Consider the following 18,232-nt stretch of genomic DNA (forward strand, 5'->3'; position numbering starts at 1 on the left):
TTAGCAACGTAAAAAACGACTTGCTGATCTTTTAATTTATCCTGGCTTCTGGGCTCGAATTCCACCGCACCTCTCCCGCCCCCCCGCACCCCAAACCAGCTCCTCTGATTTTCTCCCTTTTTGATTTAAAAAAAATGTTTTATTTATCACATGTTGAAATTAGAAATGAAAACCAAGTTTAAAGATCCTCAAGGATAGCTCAACTGTAGTTTAAGACTCAACAATAGAGAATTGCACTTTCACTGTTTATTCTCAGTAAAAGTACGACAATAAAAAGTGATGATACAAGGGTTAGAATTCAGCCTGATTACACACATTGCAAACTTTATTTACACATTTGAAATCAAAAACTCTCATTTTTGTCATCAACAGAACATATTCTATGGTAGTGGTAGTGAATGTGAAGAGAAGAGCATACATACCTCTAACTCCTGTTCCCTCTGTAATGCAAACTGCTTAAATGACTTCACTATGATACCAGCATTTGAGCAGTCATACACAAATATAGATGGGCTGCCCATCCAAGTCTGAAGATCATAAATGGAAAGAGGAATATACTGGGTATAGTTCTGTTATGAAAAGAAAAAAATATAACAATTAGTTGCTGAAAGGAAACCTCTGCTTTTCTTCTATTTTAGCTTTATAGAAGAACAGTCTAAACTTGTTTCAGTTCTATTCTCATGATAAAAGTAGAACTATTTTTACTGTAGCAACACCTCTGCAATCTTAATAAGTTACGTCATTTATCAATACACCTGTTAAGTATAGTTACATGCAAAATTCCCCCACATACATATCAATAGAAACCAGCATGAATTTAAAAGCAGACTTTCAATTTTACAACTCAATGATAGCAATATTAAGACTAACTGCATGAACAGAACTTCAAAATTAATTTTATTCATGAGATTAATATTAAGAACTTTATTCCTAACGTTGTTGAAGCCAATCAGAACAGTTAATGCCCCTCCTCAAATTTTGGTTGTAATCACTCTCAGGATGTAAATGTCACTGGCAAAGCTGGCACTTATTGCCCACCCTTAGTGGCTCTAAGACTATAGTGGTGGACCACTTTCTTGAACTGCTGCAGTCCACGTAGTGTTATTCTTTGTAGCTGTTTTGATACAACTGAATAGCATGTTAGGCCACTTCAAAGGGCAGTTACGAGTCAACCACGTTGGTGTGGGACTGGAGTCGCATATTAGCCAGACCAGGTAAGGACGTCAGCTTACCTCTCCTAAAAGGACATGAGTGAATCTATTGGGGTTTTTTTTTAAAGTGACAATCCAACAGCTTCATGGTCACTTTTACTGATGCCAGCTTTTTTTATTTTGAGATTTTGTTAAACTGAATTCAAATTCTCAAACAATGGTGAGATTTGAGCTCATGACTACATTACCATTCCCATAACTGAAAATATATTTCACAGGTTAACTAATATTGGTTTTGTTTAAATCGTGATTACGTCAAAGGGTTAGACTATTATGGTTATAAAAAAAAATTACGTAACAGTTGAGTTATTCTGGAAAATGAAAGAATATTGCTGAAATCACTTGGAATCTTGTAGATATTCTAATGCACATACAATTTATTGCATTAGATACCACTCAGAGGTTGTGACCAGTCTCAAAACTTGAATGTAGAAAATGCACTTGCGAAACTTAATTTTCAATTTGGGATTTTTTTTTAAAAATATAAAATAACCCAGTTTGTGAAATCAGGTCACCTACTGCAGGCAAGAGCATAAAATAATTAGTGCACATTGCAATGGGATGAAAGAGGTTCTCTACTCCAGCAGAACATTTTACACGGTGTACCCAATTTCAAAAGTCTTTCAAAATTTACATTCCAACATGATATTCCCGTCATTTCAGAAAAGGATAGAAGGAAAATCTCAAAAACTTGCTACACAGATACTGTAATTATGTTTTGACGTGGAGAACTAAAAAGTCACCATCCTTGTAATGTCTTTTGCTGCCTTCCAAAAGGTGCACGAATAAACGGATTTTTATATGCAATAACTGGTTTTGCACTTAAGTCATTCCACACAAACTGTTTTAGTTAAATAGATCCGGCCACAGTTTAGCTATTAGTACAACACTGGTTGAATACATCAAAAACATCAAGGACTGAACAGAATACAATTTGGCATATTGCTAACTACTTATTCATTTTGCTACTTCTACACAGGCAAGGATAATATAGTTGTTAATGTAATCATCATTATCAGTACGATGACCTGGATTTCAGAATTATATAACATCAGTTGAATTCAACCTAAAATCGAATGCTATTGTTATGCTATGTTAGGAACTACAGTATATGCTTGGCAAAGCTAACCTTTTACAATTTTTGTGGTAACGCAATAGATCGCACTTGTATATTTCCTGAAGAGGCCTAGAACTTGGATGATAGGAAAAATACATACAACCTCTGATCAGGTACCAGTTTATTTGCTATCTTCCTTGCAGCAGCTAGTTTCATCTCCAGGGTATAGCTTTGGCGAGCTGTCTGTAATCTTCTTTCCTGGTTTGCCAGCAGGCCTATTTTCTGACTTTCAGCTAACACCTTGTAGGAACTTACACACTCATTATATTTCTTAAACTTCTATTATCTTATACTTCTATGTTAACTATTGGATTATTCTGCTGATGCTTCAATATTCTAAACATTTTTCACCCTTCTCCAAACATTGTAAAAATATTCTATCCTTCAAACACTCAAATTCATCTTAAAAACAAGCAAAACGTCTCCCATTTAATTACCTTAACCAATTATCAAAGCGTTACTTCAGAGCAGCTTAGTAAATCAATCTTTCATCAGGTTAGCATTTCAATTAGAACTTGTGCAACATGTCAGCAAATTGATATGATTGAAATTGCTATCCCAAAGGCTTGAGTACTTTTGCTTGTTAATGAGATTAGCCAAAGAAGAGTTCCTTAACTGATTGAATCCTTTACTTAACAGACTCGAGGGCCAATAGGTCAATTTTGGTTGTCCAACCATCTCTGCAGGTGTTTCACATCTGCAGCTAATTACAAGTTAATGAGCTACAAGCATTGTTGATAAAACTATTGCTGATGGAAGAGAGAAGCAACTGTCCTTCATCTGATTTATGGCACTTTGCTCATGCATGTGCACAGTTCAAGTACTAGTTTGCCTTATAACACATAAGGTTTTGAGGGGGCTTGAAAGAGTACATGCTGAGAGGCTGTTTCCTCTGGCTGGAGAGTCTAGAACTCGGGGGCACAGTTTCAGGATAAGCGGTTGGCCATTTAGGACTGAGATGAGGAGAAATTTCTTCACTCAGAGGGTTGTAAATCTTTGGAATTCTCTACCCCAGAGGACTGTAGATGCTCAGTCGCTGAGTATATTCAAGGCTGAGATAGATAGATTTTTGGATTCAGGGAATCAAGGCATCCGGTGGGAAAGTGGAGTTGAGGTCAAAGATCAGTCATGACCTTATTGAATGGCAGAGCAGGTTTGAGGGGCCGTATGGCCTACTCCTGTTCCTATTTCTTATGTTCTTATGGCACTAATATCATGTATAAAAAAAAAGCCAACTATATAGTGTCCAATTTGCTACTTTTTTTAAAAAACAGAAATGTAAGCTCATGCTCAGAAGGAGAGAATTATGTGGTGTGGAAAAAAAGAGAAAGAGTGGACAAGCAAGAAGTCTCATCACTTTAGTGTTAGCAACTTTAAAACTCATCCAGATTGCCTCCCAGGAAATATTCTGTTCAACGTCTATGTGGACTAAATAACTGCAGAAAAAGAGTGAAGATAATGAGCATATGCCATGACAGGTCAGAGTGAGACAAAGCCAGTATGTGTGTATTTCCTGCATTTTAGAGACTGAAATGGAATTGAGCAAAAAGAATGCAAAGTCAATACATTGATCCAAATGTGCAAATGCAACTTCATTCAAAAATGCACCGGTTCTTTGAAATTCAGGTCAGCTGTTTTGACTTGTCATTATCCTTTGAAATATAAAATTTAAGTTATGAGGTGGGGAATTTGTTGTAGCTTTAAACATCAGAGACCATTTAGATATTACATAAAGCAGAGTACTGAAACTTAAATGTATACTTTTGCATTTATTTCCACTAAATCAAATAAAACAGATCAAGCATAAAATATTCAGTTACTGTACGATTAGCATAACCTCAGAGCAGCTCATGAGATTACCTGTTTATTGGACATTTTACAATAGTTCTCTTCTTTACCATTACCAAAAACACAACATAAAACGTGATTTTTTTACTTTAAACACTACGTCCTATTTTTGTAACATACTACAAAATATAGGTCTAATCTGGAACATGGTGCATTTTTGCATTATATTCAACCTAAATCCTAACTATACAGATGGCCAAATTTCAAAAACTGTACCATCATCCCTCTTTAAAAGTAGAACAGTTTTTATATTTTCATAAACATACTTCAATAGCTTCAGGATTTATCCATTAAGCTTATCTTATACCCTCTGAATGGATTGAGCATTAGAAAGAGACACTAATTGGATGACTTTAGAAAAGTATTTGTCCAAGAACATAATAATTTTTAAAAATATTAAAAATCAAATATTCCAATCAAATTTTAAACTAATAGCCAAAATCTGCATTTTAGCTTTGCTGGCTTATCTCTGATTCTTAGAAGCACATCTCCCAAGTTAAACCCATACCTAACAGCAAATAACTTGCCACGTTTAAAATCCCATTAATCTCTTCTTCCTCTCCCACCCTTCCTCCTCAAAGTTGTTTTTTTTATCCCATATGCCACAGTATATTCTCCAACAAAAGGACAGGCCACCTATTTTGAAGTCTCCACCAATGATGATCCAAGCATACTGTTTTAAAGAAAGCAATACCATGCACAGTAACCTGCCCTCTGAATTTTCCTCCCCTTAGTGGAAGCAGCTGACTTTGTGCTCAACTTGTCCCTTAGACAGCCTAAAATTATGAATTCATCATATGGGGAACAGCACAGAGAATATGTATCCAACCATTATATATACGGATGCAGGGTGCAACAAGGTCACTCACAATATGAATTTGCTGACATGATGAATTAATGTACATGGTTAGGCAGATGGACAACACAGTACATTTTACACATGCACAGATTTTCATGGTTTAAACCTCACATGTAAGCCATTATGTCACAGCATATTAACCACTTACACTCTGCTTCCACCAAGCCACAGCCAGAAATGTTTCACAAGCCATCAGGATAGACCTAATTTACATGTTCGTATACCACCTTTATGCAATGTGCATACTTTATTTTTAAAAAAACTTACTTTAATCTGTTAAATAATTCTGGCTTACTTCATATAGTATCACGAGTCACTCAAATCCACATAAATAAAAGAAGTAAAAAAGAAATCCACTTAATTTCATAATCGACTCATTCAACCATCAGAGTTACACAGGTGGTATCGCTTGATAATTTGTTTTGTGCAAACTATACTTACCGAACATATTACTTCTAGGCCTTATTAATGCATGCAAACTCGTTCAATAAATATAAAAATTCTTTGAGGAAATACCTGGAATCAACCGTCACCTTGTCAACACAAAAGCTAATTTCTTATGCTAATTTTATATCATACTTATGTTCTAGAATTAACACACATAGAAGGTATAGTCTTACTTATACTCCCATATAGTGGCTGGTTTCAAGAATGTTAATGTTGGATTAGTCCTGGACATAACCAGCATTCAAAACAGGCATGACAAAGTACACAAAAATATTGGTTACCTTATTGAATACCCAGATTTCACCATTCACTGTCGGTCTTGGCACTCCGTGTCCATTATAATGGAAAAGCACACGCTCTTCCTTGGCATTACGTCTGAGGGAGGTGCAGAGTTTTTTAACTTCATCCACCGTTGGATCCAGGCTCTGCTTATATCTGGCCTGTTGAAATGAAAAAAAAGAGTATTTATTAATAAGCAGCACAAGATTTAACAAGTGAAAATGCAGAATTTGTAAAACCTATTTCTTGCTAACTATATTCTGTTTTTATGGGGGGGGAAAAGGAATAAGGAAGCTGGGATAACAGGCTATTTTCTTATAAAAATATTCAGTACAATCACGGCCACAAGAAACTATATAAACCCCAAATAACCTATTGCCACTCAGATCTGAATGCTATTCCTAATTACTGCTCTACTGGATTGAATGAGGCGCTTTACAACATGAATAAATGAACGTAGAGTCATTGAGCTTTTGGTAGTAAACAGCAAGCAGACAACTGCGTGAATTAAGGCAAATGTAAGGAATCTTACAACACCAGGTTATAGTCCAACTGTTTTATTTGAAAATCTCAAGCTTTCGGAGGCTTTCTCCTTCGTCAGGTGAGTGTGGGATTCGGATTCCATGGAAGGTTGCCGCATTTATAGTCAGAGAACAATACCTGGTGATTACAGATAATCTTTCCAACTGCCCGTTGTCAAGGCAATCAAAGTGTTCAGACAGAGAGATGTTACCTACAGGACCACCGAATACACAAACGGCCAGAACAAAAGACAGAGACAGAGAGAGAGAGACAGAGAGAGAGAGAGAGAGAGAGAGAAACATCTGAAAGGAAGAGAAAGACAGAGAATGACCCATTGTATTAAAAACAGATAACCTTTTTTCGCTGGTGGGGTTACGTGTAGCGTGACATGAACCCAAGATCCCGGTTGAGGCCGTCCTCATGGGTGCAGAACTTGGCTATCAATTTCTGCTTGACGATTTTGCGTTGTCGTGTATCTCGAAGGCCGCCTTGGAGAACGCTTACCCGAAGATCGGTGGCTGAATGTCCTTGACTGCTGAAGTGTTCCCCGACTGGGAGGGAACCCTCCTGTCTGGCAATTGTTGCGCGGTGTCCGTTCATCCGTTGTCGCAGTGTCTGCATGGTCTCGCCAATGTACCATGCTCTGGGGCATCCTTTCCTGCAACGTATGAGGTAGACAACATTGGCCGAGGCACAGGAGTATGAACCATGTACCTGGTGGGCGGTGTCCTCTCGTGTGATGGTGGTATCTGTGTCGATGATCTGGCATGTCTTGCAGAGGTTGCCGTGGCAGGGTTGTGTGGTGTCGTGGACGCTGTTCTCCTGAAAGCTGGGTAATTTGCTGCGAACGATGGTCTGTTTGAGGTTGGGTGGCTGTTTGAAGGCGAGTAGTGGAGGTGTGGGGATGGCCTTAGCGAGGTGTTCGTCGTCATCGATGACATGTTGAAGGCTCTCTCTCTGTCTGTCTTTTGTTCTGGCCGTTTGTGTATTCGATGGTCCTGTAGGTAACATCTCTCTGTCTGAACACTTTGATTGCCTTGACAACGGGCAGTTGGAAAGATTATCTGTAATCACCAGGTATTGTTCTCTGACTATAAATGCGGCAACCTTCCATGGAATCCGAATCCCACACTCACCTGACGAAGGAGAAAGCCTCCGAAAGCTTGAGATTTTCAAATAAAACAGTTGGACTATAACCTGGTGTTGTAAGATTCCTTACATTTGTCAACCCCAGTCCATCACCGGCATCTCCACATCATGAATTAAGGCAGAGAGCAACTGCATGACCCTAGATTTCCAAAGGACAAAACTGCAACATCTTTCACAAGTGATCATCTTTTATAAGATCTCACAGATTTCTAAAATACAATCATTTATTTGGATTATACACATATGCAACTATTTGGGTCATTGTCATTAGAGGTATCCTTCCTTCATCTAGTATTTCCGACAGCCGAGAACTGACATTCATTTAAGATGATTTCCATTTGTATCAAAGTAATGATAGTGCCTTTACAGCAATGCATGGCTGTCAGCAAGTCCTGGGTCCCTTTGTATACATCTTTGTCCTCACCTAGCAAAACATTCAGATCTTCCCAAACTTCAAGTGTTACTAAGATATGCAAGATGATGTTTAAATCTTTTAAAAAGATGTAATGACATTTCTAACGATCCAGAAGGGCTGGATTGTCGAAAATTAGGATTGTGGCCCTATCCAACTTGGGGAAGGAGAAGGGGATTGTAGGTGTGTAAAACCACCATCATTTACCTAAAGTCTACTTTTAATTCATAGTCACTTCATTCAAATTATTTTAATTTGATTTTTTTTTATATATAGAAACAATGCCTCCTGTGCTGCTTTACTTAAATTGCTTAATTAGAATTACAGGATAAGGTTAAAAAAAAACCTTGAATCAACTATAGTAGACTGTAGTACCTTTAATGTAAAGAAATGCCTCAAGGACACAAAGCAGGAAGAGGGAGATTAGGAAATTGATGAAAGCTTGACAAAGAGATGGCTTTTTAGTGTTTTTTTAAAAAATCATCAAGACGTTAAAGTTCCCTTTAAATACAAAAAATGCAAGTGAAAACCCATGGAAATGTGCAATTACAAGGTGGTGGCAGGGCACGTTCTGGCTTCACTGAGCTCGCTCTGTGATTCTGCAGCGAGGGGGGTGTACTTCGGCATTCTTCAGCACCTGCAGATCAACCGTGCTCAGGGTCCACCTGCTTGTCATATTTCAGATCGCAGATCTGACCGTCTGTCTTCTTCGGTTTCTCAGATTTTATTGACCAGCAAGTGATTGCTCATGGGTCGAGAGACTTCTTTAACTATATTAGTGGCGGCATCACTCGTTGCTCCGATGTAATAGCAGAATCTATTCTCCTTGCAGGTCTGAATTAATTGTTCCTCTATAATGTCAAGAGTGAAGTTTACTTCTTGCTCATTTATTGGATTGTAAAATCGCCCCAGGAATGAGAAACATACTTCACAATCCCCCGCCTTCAGTGCCTCAATGGTACCACCAGTAAGACGAAAGCCACAGCCATGCCTCTAGCCAACTGCATTTTGCCAATCTTCCGCTCGATGGCTTTTAAACTTGTGGAGAAGTGGAGAAATGGAGAAATTTAAGTAGACCAAGGCAACTGAATGCCCCACCATGAATGATAGGACAAAGATCCAGATCGAGAGTCAGAAACCACGGCATTCAGGGGCGATATAAGACTGGAGGAAACGCCACAGATGGATTTATGAACAAGCATATTAAATTTAATGTGTCGGTGGATAGGAAGTCAATGGGGATCAGGAGTCATGGATGAGCTAAGACAGGATGTGTGTTGGAAAGTTTTGGCAAAGTGAGAGTCAGTCAAGACCGGCGGGCGGGGAGAGGAGGAGGGCGGGGAAGGGAGGCAGGGAGAGGAGGAGGGCGGGGAAGGGAGGCAGGGAGAGGAGGAGGGCGGGGAAGGGAGGCAGGGAGAGGAGGAGGGCGGGGAAGGGAGGCAGGGAGAGGAGGAGGGCGGGGAAGGGAGGCAGGGAGAGGAGGAGGGCGGGGAAGGGAGGCAGGGAGAGGAGGAGGGCGGGGAAGGGAGGCAGGGAGAGGAGGAGGGCGGGGAAGGGAGGCAGGGAGAGGAGGAGGGCGGGGAAGGGAGGCAGGGAGAGGAGGAGGGCGGGGAAGGGAGGCAGGGAGAGGAGGAGGGCGGGGAAGGGAGGCAGGGAGAGGAGGAGGGCGGGGAAGGGAGGCAGGGAGAGGAGGAGGGCGGGGAAGGGAGGCAGGGAGAGGAGGAGGGCGGGGAAGGGAGGCAGGGAGAGGAGGAGGGCGGGGAAGGGAGGCAGGGAGAGGAGGAGGGCGGGGAAGGGAGGCAGGGAGAGGAGGAGGGCGGGGAAGGGAGGCAGGGAGAGGAGGAGGGCGGGGAAGGGAGGCAGGGAGAGGAGGAGGGCGGGGAAGGGAGGCAGGGAGAGGAGGAGGGCGGGGAAGGGAGGCAGGGAGAGGAGGAGGGCGGGGAAGGGAGGCAGGGAGAGGAGGAGGGGGACGGGAGGCAGGGAGAGGAGGAGGGGGACGGGAGGCAGGGAGAGGAGGAGGGGGACGGGAGGCAGGGAGAGGAGGAGGGGGACGGGAGGCAGGGAGAGGAGGAGGGGGACGGGAGGCAGGGAGAGGAGGAGGGGGACGGGAGGCAGGGAGAGGAGGAGGGGGACGGGAGGCAGGGAGAGGAGGAGGGGGACGGGAGGCAGGGAGAGGAGGAGGGGGACGGGAGGCAGGGAGAGGAGGAGGGGGACGGGAGGCAGGGAGAGGAGGAGGGGGACGGGAGGCAGGGAGAGGAGGAGGGGGACGGGAGGCAGGGAGAGGAGGAGGGGGACGGGAGGCAGGGAGAGGAGGAGGGGGACGGGAGGCAGGGAGAGGAGGAGGGGGACGGGAGGCAGGGAGAGGAGGAGGGGGACGGGAGGCAGGGAGAGGAGGAGGGGGACGGGAGGCAGGGAGAGGAGGAGGGGGACGGGAGGCAGGGAGAGGAGGAGGGGGACGGGAGGCAGGGAGAGGAGGAGGGGGACGGGAGGCAGGGAGAGGAGGAGGGGGACGGGAGGCAGGGAGAGGAGGAGGGGGACGGGAGGCAGGGAGAGGAGGAGGGGGACGGGAGGCAGGGAGAGGAGGAGGGGGACGGGAGGCAGGGAGAGGAGGAGGGGGACGGGAGGCAGGGAGAGGAGGGGGACGGGAGGCAGGGAGAGGAGGGGGACGGGAGGCAGGGAGAGGAGGGGGACGGGAGGCAGGGAGAGGAGGGGGACGGGAGGCAGGGAGAGGAGGGGGACGGGAGGCAGGGAGAGGAGGGGGACGGGAGGCAGGGAGAGGAGGGGGACGGGAGGCAGGGAGAGGAGGGGGACGGGAGGCAGGGAGAGGAGGGGGACGGGAGGCAGGGAGAGGAGGGGGAAGGGAGGCAGGGAGAGGAGGGGGAAGGGAGGCAGGGAGAGGAGGGGGAAGGGAGGCAGGGAGAGGAGGGGGAAGGGAGGCAGGGAGTGGAGGGGGGAAGGGAGGCAGGGAGAGGAGGGGGAAGGGAGGCAGGGAGAGGAGGGGGAAGGAAGGAAAGAAGGCGGGGGTTTGGTGGCGAAATGAAGGAAGGGGGGAGGAAGCACGTTGCCAGAACCACAGAGGGAAGGAGGTCGACTAACAAAAATGCAGCAAATGTTTTTGCAATGCCTGATGACTTTTAAATGAGCTCGTCTTCAATGCATTACTTAAGCATCAAAGGGCTCTCTGATATTTCTAATGCCTACTGGGACCTGAGTCTTGAAATCATACTTCCAACATTAACATTGGACTAATAAGGCTTTAAGTGCAATACATTTGACAGTAGCAAGGTGCAATTGAACTATATTGCAATGATAGTCATGTTTTCTCGTCAAAGCTTGAATGAAGACGTCATTAAAATTACATGTTAAGTAGCCTGGCACTCCAATATCTAATAAATAACATGGTCCTCAAAGGAATTTATACAGTTTTGGTAACGTTTTCCGGATTAAGAGTTGGCACTTTTTAGAAGATAGATATCAGACAATGAGGCTTATGACACCATCTAATAAAGTGTTCATTCTAGAAAGCTTATGTACACCACATGTACAATATTTAACATAGCAATGTGCTGGATATTGACCAATGTTTCTGGATATAAAGCTAAAAAAAAAATCACATCACTGAACTGGCCTTCACTACAAGCTATAAAATTCAGCATTTACACACATTCGATCTTCAAATCTGGGTCCAAATGCTAATATTTTATTACAGTTGTTTTAAAATTTGAATTCACAGTTTACAATTAATAATCACTAAAATGTTTCAGTACCTGTCAGAAATCTGATCGGTAATGCCAACCTAGAAATCTAACAAACGGTGACCAACAGCTTCAAAAAAGCTGGCATCTTAAAGAATGGCTTCCAATGCAAGACCACAATCTGTAAAAACAAGCAGTTACATGGCTTTTGTAACTTATCCTGTCGGTACATACAGCATTCCTCCACGTAAAGTATCTGAAAACCTGAAGGGGGAAATTCAAATGTTGAAGGTGCAAAATTAGAGGTGCACTCTCGGGAGAGTGGACATAATTCCCAAGAAAATTTTGAATTTTTATATTAAAATTAGCCAGAATGCATCAGTTATAAGCACTTTTATAGATCATAATTAATTGACTTTTTAACCTAAAAAGAAAGTGACATTAGAATTTTCAGCAGACCAACCTAGGGTGACTGTCACTTCACCAGAAAGTCGACGGTCATACTCCCACATCCAACCCCTTCACCCAGTCCACAAAGGAACTATGCACCCTCTAAATCCAATACAGAGACACTGTAGCCCATCCAACTCCCCGCCCTCTCACAGGGACACTGTCTCCTCCTCCAAAACTCCCAGTTTACACTGGCACTCTTCTACATCTTCCCTGTTCAATTCAAGCTGACACTCTGCCCTCAATCAATACTGACACTCTCTTCACTCCCCATCAGTTAATTCCCCTGCCTCCCCCACTTCAAAGCACCGCACCCAACTTCTGCCTCTTCCCTCTCCCTTCAGTGTGATCCACTGCATCTTTAACTTCCGTTGCGATCTATTTTCTCCTTCAGGGCCATCCATTACCCCTTCTCCACTCACCTTCAATACCATTCATTCCTCTCTCAATAGTATCTATTGATATACTTATTGATATTCCTTTTTCCCATCCATTGCACCTTCATTACCATCCAATGCCCCTTCACTCCCTTTATTGCCATTCATTCCCCTCTTAGTTCCTTATTAATTTCCCTCCTTCTTATTGCCACCCATTGCTATTTCCGCCATCCTCTTCCATCATTGACATCCACTGTACCTCCATCATCATTCATTGCCCCTCCACTGCCATCCATTTTCCCCTTTCATTGCTAGTCATTGCTTCAATACCATCCATTACCCCTGCTCCTCCTCTTCTCTCTTTCACTGCCATCCATTTTCTCCTTCATTGTGTCTTTCCCCTCCCCCTTCATTGCCATCCACTTCCCCCACCCTTGCATGGGTACATCATTCTTTAAAAGTAATTTATCTTCCACATGTAAATGAACAGGCCTTAATGTAAACAGGCTCGTGAATGTGTTCTGTTAAAAATTTTGCTCTTCCCAATAGCAACAAGACATCCCCAGTCCATGCTGGATACAAGGCCTCACACTGGCTTAATTCTTCCGCATAAGAAACAGAACAGACTCACTTGATGACACAAAAACACACAAAAATAAAAAGCTTCAAACACTTTACATGACAGAGAAAGGAATGGTAGAATGGAAAGAACATGTCAAAGATGAACTAAATTCAAAAAGTCAAGATCATATCAAAGATAGCAAACCAAATATCCACTGCTCAATACAATGAATTGTACCGAAATATAACAGATGGATATAAATAAAAAGCAGCAAATGCTAGAAATCTGTAATAAATTAGACAAGTTAAGGTTTCTGGTGTAAGCCCTTTGTCAATTCTGATGCAGGGTCTCCATCAGAAATTTAACTTATCTTTTCTCTTTCCAGATGCTAACAGACCAACTATTTATTTCCAAAAAATTCTGTTTTCATATTAGAACAGGGGTGAGTAAGACTGACCAGCCTGGAGCACAGAACTGCCAAAGCAACTGTCCTCTTCATCTCTAAGATTGAGAAAGTAAAAGCAAGGAGAAAAGGATATTGTCCTATGAAGCAGTACTAGTTTTACCTAAAGTTGTTACCAGACGAAATACAACCAACCGGTGGCTATACTTGGCTTTGTCTTGTTTGTCTATCACCCCTGCCCTCACTAGTCTCCAATGGCTCTCTATCCCCCACCATATTGACTTCAAAATCCTCGTCTGTACTTAGAAATCCTTACAGCCTCACTCCGCTCTAGCTCTAAAGCTTCCTCCTGCACTACAGTCAAGCTTGCAACCTCTATTGTTCCAACTTGTTTACCATGCATCCCCCCCAAACTATAATCTGCAACATCACTTTCAGCCATCTCAGTCCAGGATTTTGAAAATCCCACCCTAAACCTTTCTTAATCATGTTATTTATCTCCTAACCATCATAAGGTTCCTCAAAACACACCTCTTTGACCATGCCTTAAATCATCTCCCCTAACTCCCCTCTGCTAATGCTCAGTGTCCATTTTCTCCCCTCCTCCCACTACTACTTTTCTTACATGGAATGCCTTGGGATGCTTACTAATTCAACAGTACTATAATAGATCTAAGTTATTGTCTAGATAGAAAACAAATGTTCTTTGAAAAATTATCTTCCCCAGAACAGAAGCACATGGATCGTGTGTAATTTAAGCATCATAACCTGAGACAAATAGGAAAAAAGCTTAGGACTGTTCCATTAAAACGCAATAGAATCGGTCAACTGCCAAAGTTCAAAGCACACTTACTTTTCTGATTTCTGTCTGTAGTGCAAGTAATTTAATACATGAATCCATAGGTCAAAACAGGGCAGACATGAGCTTGTGAAGAACCAGGTTCAAAGCCCAGATGAGTGCAACTGGATGAATCAAAGGTTGAAGCCTCTCAAATGTGAATACAACTGAACTATATAACTGAGCTTCTTGCAGCAATGGTATTTTAGTTAAACAAAATTGTTTGCAATTGTTGCTCAAAAACAAAGTAATTCATATTTATTTATTAGCGTTATTTTGCACCTCATGATCGACTGAAAACTCAGCACACCACCACAGCGGTTGCATTAAAACTAAATGAATGCTGCATCAACTAGATTGCTAACAAAAATCTATACAAAAGCCGCCAGTACAAATTGCATTAAAACAATTCTCTAAAATATATGATTTAGATGATGATCGGGAAGCATGTAGGTGAAGCTTTTAATTTAACTTTGCAGCTTACAGCACAATTTCCTTTTAATGGGAGGATTATTGCAAAGATAATGTAATCCAAGCATCAGCCAAACATCCTCTACATGAAATTCTCCCTGAAAGCTTGCTATAAAGAACAAAGAGATTAAGCTCATTTGGAGATGATTTCTAGCAGCTACCCTGCAGCCACTAAATTCTTACTGAAGTAGCATCATCTTATTGAGGTGGCTTTGAGTTGGTATCATATATATTCTTAATAATATTTTTGGAATGGGTTTCACAAAAATTGCAATGCGACACTGCTCCCAATTACATGCAGGTCAATGGGAACAAAGAAGGCCACGAACAACTACTTGAGTAGAGTACTATGGTTGCCCCAACATGAAAGCATTGCCTTCAGGTCCAGAGGAGTATGGGGAAAGCCTCCAGTGGAATAAGGTACTGAGTACTTCATTGTGATAGTGTACCATGAATACTGAAAATGACATGGCTATGACAGATTAGGAAAGGTTGGTTAAAAGCTGATTTTTGTGTTAGAGTGGGCACAGCAGTGCACTTAAAACAAAATGCTGGAGTCAACCTACACCACTCTTTCACAACTTCCAGCTGTCAGAGGTCATTTGTATGTCCACCAGAAAACTGCAGAGATTGTGTCAAAAATTACAGGGATTTTCCCTCATTGATGAGTTACTGAGGCAATATACTGGTACCTTCTTGCTAAATCTGATCATGATTTTTTTTTAAGGAATGCTAAATTGTTCATTAATCCCCCTCCTTTCCTAGTTCAGAATCACTTCCTTCTTCCCTCCCAGCCTATGCTTGAAGTTTTCTCTCCTCCTCCCCTCTCCCTCCGTACAAACTGACAGTCTTCTCTAGTTCTTTTTCCTAGTCCACAGACTCAGTCTTTCCTAACTCACCCTTCCAACCTGATGATGCTGCTGCACCTCGGACCAAATCCTGATGAATGCTTTGTCTGGCCATTCCTGATCTCACAAAATTATTACAAAATCCCACACCTTCAACAAAGTTGAATCCCCTTTCAGAGGAGGTGCAGCATTAGGTAGAAGCTGGAAGCAGCAGTCAGGGCAGGATAGGGAACAGAGCAGAACAAGTTTTATCTGGTGGCACAATTTTCAGACTGCAATAAAAAACACTAGCTTGATTCTCCTGACCAATAACATATTGATACATGCCCAGGAACAGGTAATCTGTCCTCCATTTGCCTGTTGAATGGGAGACAGGATGAGGAGGAGGAAGAATGGGAATCTGCACGTGAGAAAAATTATTTTCATTTGGGTATACATTTAATCTGATGTGCCATTAGATACATTTCAACTAATGCTTCATCCAAAACAGCCAGCTTTAAAGAAAAATGATTGCAGCTTTACATTTGCTCAGCTTGTGTCTAAATCCTTATCAATCATCTTTTAATAATGTTTTATGCTGTGTGGCCCAGAATAAATTGAACCAGCCTGAAGCAGCAGCAGGTCTTACTCAACTTCAGCAGCCTTCTAAAGATTAAAATAGATCAATGAAATTGGTGACCGCTGTTTGAATTGGTCATAGGTATTCTTGCGCTGTGCTAGCTCTCTATTGCTGCATTGAAAGATTACAGTAATTATTTCAGTACAGTTCCTTACTGAATAATATTTTGAAGCAGAATAGCATGTTTACTATGAGAAGCCAGTGAAGTAAACCACAAATTATATCCCATTTTCCACTATAAACCATGTTTCAAATACTGAGATGGCACTGACTGAAAAATGAACCTGTCTCTGGTTGGATCCAGGTGCTCATCCCCCCTCCCCCCGTTTAATCCCAATCTGGCGACTGACTCCTAGGGGAGACCAGTTTATGGTCCACATGCAGTTTTATTAGGTACTGAAATTGCAACATTTACTGTCGCCATCCCCGAGGCAATAAAATCCATTTTCTGGTTGATTAGATGACTTGAGGTGAAGTTGAAAATGAAACACTTAGGACAATGTGACGTTGGATAGGCACAGGAACTGATCTAGGGCCAGTTGTGTACATCTGCATCATGACGCAAACACACAGGCACTGTGTTCTCTGCAGCCGCGACCAGGCTGTGTTGCCTGCCAGGGTTAAGGATAGCTCCTCGCGGCTAGAAAAAAAAACTTAGGAGCAAGGCGGGAGGATCCAGTTGTCGTGGTCTTCGTAGGAGCCAATGACATAGGTAGAACTAAGAATGAAGTTCTGTTGAGGTAGCTTGAGGAGCTAGGGTCTAAACTAATAAGCAGAACCTCAAAAGTAATAATCTCTTGATTACTACCTGAGCCACGTGTAAATTGGTATAGGACAAACAGATCATCGAGTTAAATGCAAGACTCAAGGAGTGGTGTGGGAGACAGGGGTTTCGATTCATGGGGCACTAGCACCAGTGCTGGGGAAAGAGGGAGTTGTTCTGTTGGGACAGCAAGTGTCCTGGCGAATTGAATAACTAGGGCTGTAGATAAGGCTTTAAACTAAAAAAGGTGGGGGCAGGGGTCAGGTGAGGGGAAATTTAGAAATCTAATGAGATAAGTCAAGGCAACAGAGCAGTGTAGTGATTTGGGTAAAGATAAGCAGAGTGTGGCAGGAAGGGACAGTGTTTAACGGTAATAGTGCATCAGCAAATAAGGTCAAAGCAGGGAAAAATGGTAAAAAGTTGAAATTAAAGGCTCTTCATCTGAATGCACAGAGCATTCATAACAAGATAAACAAATTAGTTGCACAAAGAGATAAGTGGGTTTGATCTAATAGCCGTTACAGAGACATGATTCATAGGTGACCAAGGTTGGGAACTAAATATTCCAGGGTACTTGACATTTCGAAAAGACAGGCAGAATGAAAAAGGAGGGGATGTAGCCCTGATAATGAAGGATGACAGAAGGACAGTGGTGAGAAGGGATCCTGGCTCAGAAGATCAGGAAATAGAATCAATACGAGTAGAAATAAGAAATAACAAGGGGCAGAAAACACAAAGTAATTCATAGGCCCTCTAATAATATCTACAGATGGACAGAGTATTAATTAAGAAATAATAGGAGCTTGTAACAAAGTTAATGCAATAATCGTGGGGTACTTTAATCTTCATATAGACTGGACAAATCAAACTGGCAAAGGTAGCTTGGAGGACGAGTTCATGGAATGCATTCGAAATGGTTTCCAAGAGCAATATGTCATGGAACTAACCAGGGAACAGGTTATTTTAGATCTTGTATTGTGTAATGAGACAGGGTTAATTAGTAATCTCACAGTAAAGGATCCTCTGGGGAAGAGTGATCATAATATGATAGAATTTCACATTGAGTTTGAGAGTGATGTACTTAAGTCAGAAACTAGAGTCTTAAACTTAAATATAGCCAATTACATAGGCATGAGGGGCGATTTGGCTAAGGTATATTGGGAAATTAGATTGAAGGGTATGATGGCAGATAAGAAATATTTCAATATTCTCAATGAATATGCATTCCATTGAGAAATAAAAACTCCATGGGAAAAGTGATTCATCTGTAGCTAACTAAAGTAGTTAAAGATAGTATTAGATTAAAAGAGGTATATAATGTTGCCAAGTGGATTGGAAGCCTGAGGATTAGAAGTGTTTTAG

The 18,232-nt window shown here is 42.1% G+C and overlaps 1 protein-coding gene across 1 annotated transcript in view; it reads right to left on the reverse strand.

Moving 5' to 3' along the window:
* The window catches only part of rptor (regulatory associated protein of MTOR, complex 1), a 355,394-nt gene that overhangs the window by 259,505 nt on the left and 77,657 nt on the right, over window positions 1-18,232 (reverse strand). Inside the window, exons 4-5 of the mRNA XM_068003988.1 lie at window positions 5,764-5,922; window positions 423-569 (exon numbers count right to left, since the gene is read on the reverse strand). Coding sequence (XP_067860089.1) covers window positions 423-569; window positions 5,764-5,922 — 306 coding nt within the window. The remainder of the gene's footprint in view (window positions 1-422; window positions 570-5,763; window positions 5,923-18,232) is intronic.

The sequence above is a fragment of the Heptranchias perlo genome, chromosome 23 (assembly GCF_035084215.1).
Source record: "Heptranchias perlo isolate sHepPer1 chromosome 23, sHepPer1.hap1, whole genome shotgun sequence".
Taxonomy (NCBI): domain Eukaryota; kingdom Metazoa; phylum Chordata; class Chondrichthyes; order Hexanchiformes; family Hexanchidae; genus Heptranchias; species Heptranchias perlo.